General features: G+C 39.1%; 1 protein-coding gene across 1 annotated transcript; it reads left to right on the forward strand.

The window, feature by feature from the left end:
- The first annotated feature begins 725 nt into the window (after nt 1-725).
- On the forward strand, nt 726-11,693 carry top1b (DNA topoisomerase Ib). Its single transcript, XM_032575888.1, has 21 exons — nt 726-882; nt 1,180-1,204; nt 2,573-2,669; nt 3,018-3,144; nt 4,045-4,100; nt 4,240-4,350; nt 4,458-4,548; nt 4,625-4,710; nt 4,818-4,933; nt 5,006-5,127; nt 5,208-5,330; nt 5,412-5,599; nt 7,062-7,206; nt 7,308-7,451; nt 7,529-7,714; nt 7,940-8,008; nt 8,118-8,232; nt 8,321-8,448; nt 8,567-8,661; nt 8,863-9,012; nt 10,600-11,693. The coding sequence occupies exons 1-21, from the start codon at nt 850-852 to the stop codon at nt 10,700-10,702; spliced, it is 2,310 nt and encodes a 769-aa protein (XP_032431779.1). The 5' UTR covers nt 726-849; the 3' UTR covers nt 10,703-11,693.
- Nucleotides 11,694-12,650: the final 957 nt, after the last annotated feature.

Consider the following 12,650-nt stretch of genomic DNA (forward strand, 5'->3'; position numbering starts at 1 on the left):
CAATTCTACTCCAAACTTTCCAAGAATATTGGAGCTCCTTACCCACTTTAAGGCTTTGACAGGCCACACTACGGAAATTATTTCCTTATCCTTATACACAGGATCACATTCTTACGTTTGGTAAGAATGTGACCAGAATGTAACCTATGGTTATGTGTGTCATAACCATAGGTTGTGCATAGACCTGTAAATTATAAGGTATGCAATTGGCTTCAAGCCCTTTTCCTTCCATCAATAGTTTTGCTAAAATACTAGAAACAGAAAAAAAAAAAACTCATATGGAGGGAGAAAAAAAATCTTGGAAAAATATCTCAATCTGAAAACAAAATCTGTAGCTGAAAAAAACTGAATAAATGTATTTGAATATATATATATACACACACACACATAAAGGAAATTAAAAAGAATTTAAAATAGTATTTTTTTAATGGACTTACAAATTATTTTATCCGTTTTAACCTTTGCTTTTTCTCTTGTTTTGATCAATATAACTTCCATTAGTTTGACTCTTAATTTGTGAATGTAAAAATCCATAGCGGGGTTCCAGCTTTGGATGCCACGGGAGTAGGTGAGGGCAAACCTGATGAAGAGTTTGGGGGAATTTCAATAATGCCAAGACTGACCCCGACGTGTTTATAACTTATATGACTGGTGTAGAGTAGTAATAAATGCCAGCCTTCATAGATGTTTATACAAGGAGAGAGTTCTCTGATAGAGTGAGCATGCGCAGTTGACAAACATTGGGACTCCATTCCAGGCTGTCAGTGAGGGTTCCCTGAACCTCGCATCCTGGACTGTCGTCCTCTCAGTGATAACTTTATCTGCTCTCCAAACAAAAACAACTTGACCATGAGTGGGGATCATGGACGCGGAGACTCTCAGGTAGCTCTCGCTTCATAGTCGAGGTTTTTTCTCGGTAGTTTTAAATCAAGATTTCCGACCACAACTGACATAATATGAGTAATAACCGTCACGTTATGAAATAAATGTTAATTAACTCTGAAAACTGAAGCAACTATTCGCAGAGGGAGCCCTCCAGGTGTCCAGGTTGTTTGTGCCCTTTTTGTTTTGTATTTTGATACAGGAACGTATTTCTAGGTTGCAGTTGTAACTTGAACAGCCAACCTACCGGCGTTTTTAAAATTGAAATAATAAAAATATTTTCCTCACAATTTTCAGGTCAACTCTGGATCTAAAGGAAGTGGTAGGTCCTTTTCTGACGATTTTCTTTATTCATCCTGACTAGTTTCTAACCGTAGCCGCTGGTACCTGTCTACTGTTAGTTTTTAAAGGACAGAAATGGCGTCCCAGAGACTAAGTCCCTTCTCCTCCACTCTCTTGCGGCTATTGTTCAAAAAGAGGGTCTAAAATGTGCATTTACCACCCCCGGATTTCAAAAGTAAAAGAATATTCTGAAAGAGGCTGATCTCTGGTAAATTTTGCATGCCTTAGTGTGATGATATATGGATGCAATTGGGATGAATTTTGGAGCCGAAAGTGATGGAATTGGGGTTGAGGACTTAGTCTCTGCGCCATTTTCTTTTCTGTGTGTAGCATCCAGGGCGCCGCTGAGCGAGCCAGCTGTCCGCCGTGATATGGAGGCGAGAGCGGGGCGCTTATCGCATCTCAGCACCGGCTGCTCTCTGCCTCCATCCCTGTCAGAGAGCCGTTTAACTGCACCGCCAACAGAAAATAGATATAGGTTCAGAAACTTTGATCCAAACTAGAGGAATTTGCACACATTTACTCAAAGCATATGCTATTTTAATCTAATTATAAACCCCTTATGTGACACTTTAAAAGTTGAGAGTTTCTTATCTCTCTGTTAGGTTACATTTGTACTGAACTTAGAGAAAAAAGTGGGAACATATTTAACTCCCAACTGGGATTATTTGATGTCAAAATACATGAAGATTCTTCCCTTTGCATAAAAACCTTTATATATCAGTAATAGTTTATTTGGGGGGGGGGTTTCAAATTCAACAAAAAGTACTTGTTGGTGCTCAAGTGGTACTTATTTATTAGTGGTGCTTTTTCTAAGTGGCTAAAAGTATTTATATCTTTGAGACGTCACATTTGGTCACATTATGAATAGAGACCTATTTTTTTTATTTGCAATTGTACAAACTTTACAACAATGTAAAGTGGAAACTGAAATGATCATTTATATTTGACAAATTATGTGACATCAGAAGCAATGGTTGCATTTATGTAGGGTTATTAGAGTAAAAGAGACTGAATACAAATGCAGACCACACTCTTCATATTTCAAAAAAAGACATTTTAAATGACATGGATAATTTTTCCCTCAGTCATCACAACTTTAGCTCTGATTTGTGTTGGCCCACACAATTAATCCGCCCATTAAATTTCTTTCTTTGTTGGTCTTGTAGTTTGCTTTACACATCCGTATCAGACGTGGCAATAAATATCCAGGCTCTATGTGAATTATGGCGCCCTGGGAAGCGTTTATACTTCCCAAGATTATCCTTAAAGTTTTTTTTTTCACCAAACTAAGTTAAAGTTGTCATTTTATGAGTGACTACAGCTGGATCTTTTCATTGTGTCGCAGACTCTCACAAACATAAAGACAAGCACAAAGAAAAGGAGCACAAACACAAAGATCACAAGAAAGACAAGGAAAGAGAGAAAATAAAGCACAGCAACAGGTACACATTTTTTTTTCTCTCTCAAGTTAAGAACAGAACATGAATCTATTTTCCATTTGCCTCAAGATTGATTTTCTATATAGCTTGCTTTAGAATGTTATGTAAGGAATATGCTCACAAATATTACTTGGATTACTGTTAAGAAAACTCTGAAATATTAAATCAGTAAAGTTGATGTAAGCCAGCCACAGTAATGACATCTGCAGAACATGTGTTGTGGTTTGTTCTTGGTGAAATAGTGGTGGCCTGAGGTATAAGAGCAAAGATGATGTGTTAAAGAAGTTTATGTCACTGACATGCTCTGTCTGACCTCTTGGATTTGAACTCTGTGACCTCTGTGGTTTTCAGCGAACATAAGGAGTACTCTGAGAAAAAACACAAAGACAAAGAGAAGCCGAGGCACAGTGACGGTAGCACAGACAGGCACAGAGAAAAACACAAAGACAAGGACAAAGAGAAGAGGAAAGAGGATAAGGTATGTTGATTCCTTCTTAGTGTCTATCACTGTGAGCTGGATGACTTTTGTGCTTACTGGGTGCTTATGATCTAAGCATTTTACAGGTCTGGACAAGTATGGTAAAACAAAATAGAGCAGGGCTGCATTCAACCATCTGTTTGTTATTCTAGCCATTATTTATTGAACCATCCATGTTTTCTTCCTTGCTTTTCTACTTTAGGAATTGGCTTGAAAAGTGTTTTCAGACTATTGTTTTAGTTTTACATAATGATTTTATTTTGTTCTTAAAACAATTGCTTACTTATTTATTTCAGCTTAATTTGAAAATAATTTATTAATTTAAAAGATAAATTAGGTTTTCAGCTATCGCTGGTGAACATCCCCAAATCTTAGAGGTAGCATCTCAACATCGAGTCTGCCGGCACAATATTTCACTGCAGAATGTCGTGGATTACACTGTCTCTGCCCCATCTCATATCATCTGGGGAGGAGTATCGTTTGGAGTCCAGGATTTGACCCTTCAGCCAGGTCTTAGTGAAACATGTAATGCTTCATACCCGATGCTCTGGTTGGGTCCTCAGCAGCTCATCCATCTTATTTGCAAGAGATTATGTTGCCCTTTTAAGACTTAGGACAAAGAATGTTTAAACTTCCTCTTTCTCTCCCTCCACTTTGCTCCTACTCCATAATATGCCTTTATCTCATCAAAAGATACAGTTTTTTAACCCTTCTGTCACTGTTATACTTATGGCCAAAATACCAGAGTAAAAGAGGGCTTTATTTACTATTTAGCTACTTCAACAAGCTGCAACAGTGTGCAGCCCTATTCTAGAATTCCTTGTCAAGCTGACTAAATTATGACCAGCTGACCAGCTGTTCATTAACTTTGACTAAAGGAGTTTTTATTTTTTATTACAGAGTTTATCATCCCATCCTGACAAACCTAAAAAGGAGAAGGAAAATGGATATGTGAGGTTCGCAGTATTTCTTTATTATTATATATATAATATATAAATGATCAAGTACAATAAAACAGCAGCTTAGCCTGCCATTGTATCACTAAATGTATGTGTTTGTTTGGTTTACTTAAATGATATTTAATGTGCGATTCAGAGAGAGAAGTCCCGCTGCCATTAAAAGCGAGCCGGAAGATGACAATGGCTTCTATCCGTCTCCAAAACACAACAAGGCCCCCAAACGTGAGAAGGATGATGATGATGAGGAGTATGTATCATTCAAATATATTGAAATTTCTGCAATTAGCTGCAATTGAAAATGTATTTTAAGCTATTTTGTAATTGAACCTTTATTAAAGCAGGAGTTGTTTACAGGTTTGAATACAAGCCTAAGAAAGTCAAGGTAGAACACGATAAGAAGGCCAAGAAGAGGAAACATGAGTATGAATATGACGAAGAGGAGGAGGTATACCAGTTTAACGTGCCTTGTTGAGTTGCGTTGACGAAACCTCATATTAAATCATGTAAATTGCGTCTTTTAGGATACTATGCACAAAAAGAAGACGAAAGACAAGAAAGCAACAGAAGGAAAGAAAGGCAAAAAAGAGGAAGAGGAGAAATGGAAATGGTAAGATAAAGTTCAGCTCAAATTGTTCTTTTCCTCAGGAAATGACAATCAAAGTACCGATAGGCTACTGGGTGGCTGATCTTTTTCTTCCCTGATTGTGTTTTTAGGTGGGAGGAGGAGAGGTATACTGATGGCTCTAAATGGCGCTTTCTTGAACACAAGGGCCCAGTCTTCGCTCCACCTTATGAGCCTTTGCCCAACAAAGTCAAATTCTACTATGATGGTGAGTATCACCTTGAAAATCAGGGTCCAAGTCACAGAGATTTAATTGTTCAAGATTGCAATGGTTTTTTAGGTAAGCAAATGAAGCTTAGTGCTCCCGCTGAGGAAGTGGCCACCTTCTTTGCCAAGATGTTAGATCATGAGTACACCACTAAAGACATCTTTAGGAAGAACTTCTATAAAGACTGGAGGAAGGTGGGGAGAATCCCCATGAAATATGTATGAGTTCAGAAAAAGAAGCAGAGAATACTTCATTGATTTTCCTTGTGTTTTAGGAAATGACATCAGAAGAGAAGTCAATAATCACAGATCTGAACAAGTGTGACTTCAGAGAAATGAGTGAGTACTTCAAAGCCCAATCAGAGGCTCGCAAACAGATGTCCAAGGAGGAGAAACAGGTTGGTGCTCATTTATGTGGATGCTATCAGTGTTTAGAATACGGTGGAACGAGTTAATGTGTTTTCAAAACTGTTTTTCAGAAAATCAAAGAGGAAAATGAGCGGATCCTTCAGGAGTATGGTTTCTGCATCATGGACAATCACAAGGAAAGGATTGGAAACTTTCGCATCGAGCCGCCGGGTTTGTTCCGAGGACGAGGCGACCATCCAAAGATGGGAATGCTGAAACGACGCATTAGACCCGAAGACATCATCATCAACTGTAGCAAGTAAGGATGCAAATGACTTTTTACATATATATACAAATAACAATGCAAATTCAGTGATTTATGCATGAATGCATATCCTGAGGATATGGCCCTCCTCCTGCCAGTATGTTATGACTCTTGTGTCCTGGTTCAACAACAGTTTCTTCGATCCTAATGTTGCTGAAACCAGAGAGCTCTACCTGGGGAGCCAAAGAAAAGGAAGAGGCACTTACATGTGTCAAAAAAGACATTAAAAGACAGGCGTTGTTAGCCCGTTGAAGCTATCTTTTTTTTTCATTAATATTTAGACATTATCTTTATTTAGAGATCTATTTTGCTTTTCTTTTTTAACCACATATTTACATTATGTTAACATTTTAAAAGGAGTCCACCAAGGCTCACTTTTAGGCTCAGGTAAGGTTTGTACTTTTAATAACATTTAAAAGATTGTCTTCAATAAAAGTGCACTTTTATGAAAATAGGACCATCTTTTGCTTTATTAACTCCGCTCCGTTTCAGGCTAAAACCAAACCACCTAATTGCTGCTGCAGCCATCATTGTAGACCTTAACATTGGTTCTTGTTTTCATTTATGAATCCTCAGAGGAGACCTTCCTGGGACAGCATTATCCTATGAATGATTGGGTTTTTGGCTGAGTGCATATCAATGTTTTGGTACAAAATAAATTTCAAAAATTAGTGGACTTTTTCTAATTGTTTAAAATGAAGACAGAGTCATCTCTTCTGTGTTTGATTTTCGTCTAGATTTTGTTGGTATGGCCATCATATTTTATTTATTTTTAAGCCTAGGAGGTCAGTGAAAATAGTACCTAGTTCTGCAGTATACCACAAGGTGGCCCCATCAAACCAACCTGAATCCAGTTAGGTTAACTCACATCATGGGAATCTTGCAGGGTCAGATGAGATTGAGTCAGTTTGCAGGAGTTCCTCCTTAGGATTATAACTCGCATTTGTTTGTCATGCTCAACTCTGTGTTCACACTCGTCTTTCTTTACCTTTCTCTCCTTACCATCTTGTTGTGGCAGCTTCTTATAGACTTTTGTTAAATTTATTGTCGTGAAACCTTGCCTTAGTGTTTCTTTTTATAATTAATTTGCAGCAATGAGTTACCATCAAAAAGACGGGGAAATGAATATTATTCAGTGGCAAGAATATTATTATTCAAGTGGCAACAGTATGAGAGCACACACTCAGATACACCACTGGCAGTGTGTCAAAGGTATTCTTCCTGTAAAAGAAAGCCAACAGTTGCATAACCCAGAGAGGATGTGTTGATCCTCACATGCTGGTTATAATCTCTACACTACAATATCTTACAGACAGTGTTTATCATGAAAAATACCTCAGTCTTTCTGTATCGGGTGAGACTTTGCTGCTACTGATGGGATGTAAAATAGTAGTTTTGGTGGAATTAGTCCACCATACACCAACATTCATATTAAACCAGCTGTTTGTTCCCACAGGGACTCCAAGCAACCCAAACCTCCACCAGGGACAAAGTGGAAGGAGGTTCGCCATGACAACAAGGTGACCTGGTTAGTATCCTGGACAGAGAACATCCAGGGCTCCATCAAGTACATCATGTTGAACCCGAGCTCCAGAATCAAGGTGTCTGTTCTTTCTCAAACCTTCCATGCATTCATTAGCCTTTTTTTAAAAACATTTTTACCTCAGTTAAAGAAAGTATTTGTGTGTGTGTGTTTGTGCAGGGGGAGAAGGACTGGCAGAAGTATGAGACTGCCAGGCGTTTAAAAAAGTGCGTGGATCGGATTCGTACTCAGTACAGAGACGACTGGAAGTCAAAAGAGATGAGGATCCGGCAGAGGGCCGTTGCACTGTATTTTATTGACAAGGTGAGTAAACCTCCGTAATTGCTGTCTTAAATTAAGTTGAAACAATAAACTTAGACATTGAGTTTCCCCCTGCGTAGCTGGCTCTGAGGGCAGGGAATGAGAAGGAGGAAGGTGAGACGGCAGACACGGTCGGCTGCTGCTCGCTGAGGGTGGAGCACATCAAGCTGTATCCCAAGTTGGACGAGCAGGAGTATGTGGTGGAGTTCGACTTTTTGGGAAAAGACTCCATCCGCTACTATAATAAGATCCCGGTGGAGAAGCGGGTGAGCTGCAAAATTACAACAAACAACAACACCATAGAATCACAGTAGAGCAAAACAGACCCTCACATGCTGCTGCTGTGTTGTATAGTGGTCTAATGTTCAGATGTCATTTTCCCCTTTTCATTAGAAATGTTATGGTGCAACAGTGAATGCAATTAAAGAATGAGGGTTGCAACTTGTACAGTTTTTCTCATCCACATTGATCCTCTGTTTATGTCTCTTCAGGTCTTTAAAAACCTTCAGTTGTTTCTGGAGAACAAGCAGCCAGAGGACGACCTCTTTGACAGATTGAATGTAAGAAAAGCGCCACAATCTGCCTTCAGGATGTGATCGGGCTACATTTAGGTCTGCGGTACTTTTCCTCACCTACACGCTATCCGTCTTTTTTCTGCATTTCCTATAGACTTCCATCCTCAACAAGCACTTACAGGAGCTGATGGATGGACTGACAGCCAAAGTTTTCCGTACCTACAATGCCTCAATCACCCTACAGCAGCAGCTCAAAGAACTTACCTGCCGTGAGCAGCTTTACTTCTATTCACTAAACCATCTGTGTTTCTTTGAAACGTTCTCCTTTATCCGTTTCTGTTGTTGTTGGTTTCACAGCTGAGGACAGTATCCCAGCTAAGATCCTGTCATACAACCGAGCTAACAGAGCTGTAGCCATTCTGTGTAACCACCAGAGAGCTCCGCCCAAAACATTTGAGAAGTCCATGCAGAATCTTCAGACCAAGGTAACCATGCCTTAGTAAAAGTTTTTTTTAGAAAGCAAAAAAAAAAAAAAAAAAACCTAACAAAAAGAGATGCATCATCTACACTAATTTCCTCATCCACCGTGTGTTTGTGATGCAGATTGACGAGAAACAAAAGCAGCTGTCTGCAGCCAGGAAGCAGCTGAAGGCCGCCAAGGCCGATCACAAGGCGTCACATGATGAAAAGAGTAGAAAGTAAGGACGCCTGAGCGCTATTAGTTGTCAGCAAAGTGTTTAATCAATCGCTTCCCTAACACTCTCTGTCCATTTTGGGGTAGAAAGGAAATACGTTTTTAACCTCCACCGCTGAATGTGCACATGATGTGTGTTTTTATTTCTTCATCAAAATCTCTGGCTTATTTTAACGTCCTTGTTTCTGTATTCTCTCATTCTCAGGACTGTAGAGGTGAAGCGTAAAGCCGTGCAGAGGATAGAGGAGCAGCTCATGAAACTCCAGGTACAAGCCACGGACAGAGAGGAGAACAAGCAGATTGCTCTGGGCACCTCCAAGCTCAACTACCTGGATCCACGCATCTCTGTTGCCTGGTATTTACGCACTTTCTTTCTTCCGACGCTGGGAATTCTATGGTCGATGGTCTATGGAACGTTAGGGTAGAAAACCGACTGATGCACAGGCCAGCCATTTGTTTGTGTGTGGCTGGCCGTGTGGGCCTCACATCTACCTCGGTGACAAAAAGGCAGGAAATGGCCTTGCATTGTAGGAAAAGAAGCAGCAGAGGTAAAAAAGCTAGTGGCTGCAGAATGAAAATAAGAGGAAGAAAAAGCGTGTGAGTGCCAGGAACAATGGGGTTTGTTTCTGAAAGCTAGGGAGCGTCCCCAAACAGCTCTCCTTCCTCCATGTGGGAAGTCCATGAGGAACTGTCTGTGGCAGAATGCCTCAGAGAAAGGGGTGAACAGTGGCCCGCCCTCCCTAAACGATGCTCCACAGCTATTTATGGAGAAACTTGTCCTCAGGCACAATGGATGAAGGAATGCTCCCTGCTTTAGTGTAAGGGATGGGGGGTCCCAGTAACGGGGTGGTGCCTGGAAACCTGGTTTACAGTGTAGGACCTGTGACAATAAGGGGGAAAAGGTTAGTTGGTTGAACAGTCTGTGTTTCTACAGGATCCTGCCTGTTCACTTCATCCTGCTAAATTACTGTATTGAGGATTTGTGGAATTTGATAATAGTTTTAATAATAATAAAATTAAAATACATAAGTTACGCAAGTAATATTTTATTATGAAGTTCTTTTCTGATAGGCCAATACAAAGTGGAAATGATACATGTGTCATGGACTGGTTGAGTTTGGTTTTGATAGAGTTCTGTTGTGTTGTTGATACCCAGCTCTGTTTTCATGGTGTTCTTTTGTGTTTTGTTTTAGTTCTGGTTATTCGCTTTGTATCAGTTAAGTCCTCTTGGATTAATTCATACATATTTACCATAATTCAATTTCCCTCACAGGTGCCATTTATGCAGTTGATTAGACTCACCCGGTCCTGTTTCCACTAATCACCCCGACCCCACATTTATCAGCTTGCCAGTTTCTCTCACTTCTAATTCCAATTGCCTGCCTGTCACCTTTTTTATTCTCATATATTTATTTTTAGTACCTGTACATGTTCTCCTCTTTTCAATAAGTCAACTTCAATATGATACTGCCATCTTTCTGCACATGGTTCCAACTCAGTTTTTGGCAACCTCTTTTTCTTTTTTTTTTTACAATTGAAAAACTTTAAACTGTGGAAGACACCATCTAAAGGCCTTGAGAGGCCTTTAAACTTTAAAGGCAACCATTATTTCCTAAGAAATAAGAATACATCTAAAGCTCTTGAATATGATTTGCAGAAATGTTGTTTATCCCATTCCGTCATTGGCACCATTAACATGATAATGTTATTTCCTCTTCATCAAAACTGACCGAAAAGTTTGAAAGTTCTTAGAGAGAGATCATATCTTTTATTCAGCTAAAAGAACTCCAGAAATTTCCACAAATTGTTACAAAACCAGCACCCGCTTGGAAATACAATAACTTTTGTCCAGTCTTGCTTCAGTGAAGAAGAGTTAGAATTAGAAGCACAAACTGCTGCTCATATTTTTGTCCCTAATTGGTTCGTCTTCCCTTCTCTCCAGGTGCAAGAAGTGGAGCATTCCAATTGAGAAGATCTACAACAAGACCCAGAGGGAAAAGTTTGCCTGGGCGATCGACATGGCCGAAAAGGATTATGAATTTTAACTGCACTTAGTATTTTTATTTGAACATTTCTACTCAAGCCTTTGATTGTACAGATGGTTTGTCGCCGATGTCAAACGATTCCACTGTGCGATGGCTGTGGGACGAAGCCAGGACGGCACCCAAGCTGTGATCACAGACAGGTTTAATAATCATGCTGTAAATATCGACCGGTTGTGTACAGGCGAAAATCAACTCTTGAAAGATTTCACCATGTTGCCCCATACGTCATCTCTCCTTAGAAACATTATGATATTGTGTATGTAGCTGCAGCTCTTTGACCGTATTCCCGCAACCATGATCACGTTAAGTATTAAGTTGTGTCCGATTAAATGTTCTGAGATGCTAAGTCATCTGATCTATGGAATAATAATTCTGATAGAATAATAAATTATTATGTTTTTTCACTAACATAAGAGATTATGATGGTTTTGACGAATGTGTAGGTGGTGTTTAAATTAAGCTGGACAAAGCAGCGACGGCGAGGAACTAAACTCTAGCACTATGCTAACACACATTAGCACACAGAATGTCAAGTTTTATCCATGCTGTTTATTTCAGGGATGTACATATTGTCATTGTTTTGTTTTGAAGCGTGTGCTGTATGCATCCTCAACAAAAAGCCCTTATTGCAAATCTTTAGTGCGTGTGTGTTTCCTCAGTCTTACAGTGAACAAGGCCTAACGGTGATTTCGGTTACTTAAAATGCCTGAAGCATTATGTTTTTGTGTGCCAGAGCTCAAAGAGACTGTTCCCTCTGACAGAAGGGTCTGGATTTTTGCCAAAAATGATCACATCATTTATCCTTGTAGGTGTGCTGTTTTTGTAATGCCATAATAGAGCAGGACATGTCTTTGAGAAATCTTCTAATGTGAATGAATAGCTTTTGTCATGAATATTTCTTGTTATTTGATCACTTATCACACAATCCCACGCTGATTTGAAAGCTTGTTGTTTAGAGCTTTGTAGTTTTCAGAATAAAACATCAACCTTGTTCTATTTGTCTGCTATCCTAATCTTTTACACAGTAGAATTAAAAACAAGCTGTTTCGAGCTCATCAGATTCATTCAAGCAAATAATCCTCAATATTAATATCACTTTCTTCCATTGGAATTCATCTCTGCTGTCTTTTGTTTTCAATGACATGCTGTGGAACAGCTGAATGAAAACAATAAACAGTGGCCGGTTCTTACTGTAACCGTCACGAAAGGTTTTAGGAGAAAGAGACTGAAATAGGCGCTTCTGCTGAGAAAAAGTTACCTGAAGATTACACTGAAACTTCAAAAGAGCTTCCGGAAGTAAGGTTAATACTTTCAAAGTAAAAGACATTGACATTCGTAGCCCGTTTCAAACTCGGTAAGTTTTGAGAAAAATCAAAGCTTAAAATGGTTGTCAGAAGTCTATACACCCCAATTATGATAGACTGTTTAAAAAAAAAAAAAGATTACAAAAATAAAAAAGCATGTCGTCTTTTTCCACACATGCCTTGCTTAACCACTACTTGATTCTGTTTCAGCATTCATTCTTTTAGAGTTCACATCTGCTATCAGTTATATTTCACTGAATGAAACCGAGAAAAAAAAATTGTCCTAGTTGGATTTGTCCATTTGTAATCCTTCGGTTAAAACTACCGCTTGCTGAGAGGTTACTAAATCACAGGAAGAGTACAAAAAGTTTCACAGTTGCTAAAACACAATGTGGCAATTGATAATTTGAGAAAATGTAGGACAGCAGTGATATTACAAAAGCTGGATATTTTACTTAAGTTAGTTTAAAAAAAAAAAAAAGCAATACGAAATCTGGTCAGTCAGTTTGCAAAGGGGCTGACACCAACATTGATGATGCTTATCTTTAAGTTTAGGATAAAAATGTCCAAATAATTGTTTGACACAAAATCAACACTAAGCATAATCAAACAAATATCATGCCCTCAGTGAAATGGATGGATGG

This window comes from Xiphophorus hellerii, chromosome 1 (genome assembly GCF_003331165.1).
Source record: "Xiphophorus hellerii strain 12219 chromosome 1, Xiphophorus_hellerii-4.1, whole genome shotgun sequence".
NCBI lineage: Eukaryota > Metazoa > Chordata > Actinopteri > Cyprinodontiformes > Poeciliidae > Xiphophorus > Xiphophorus hellerii.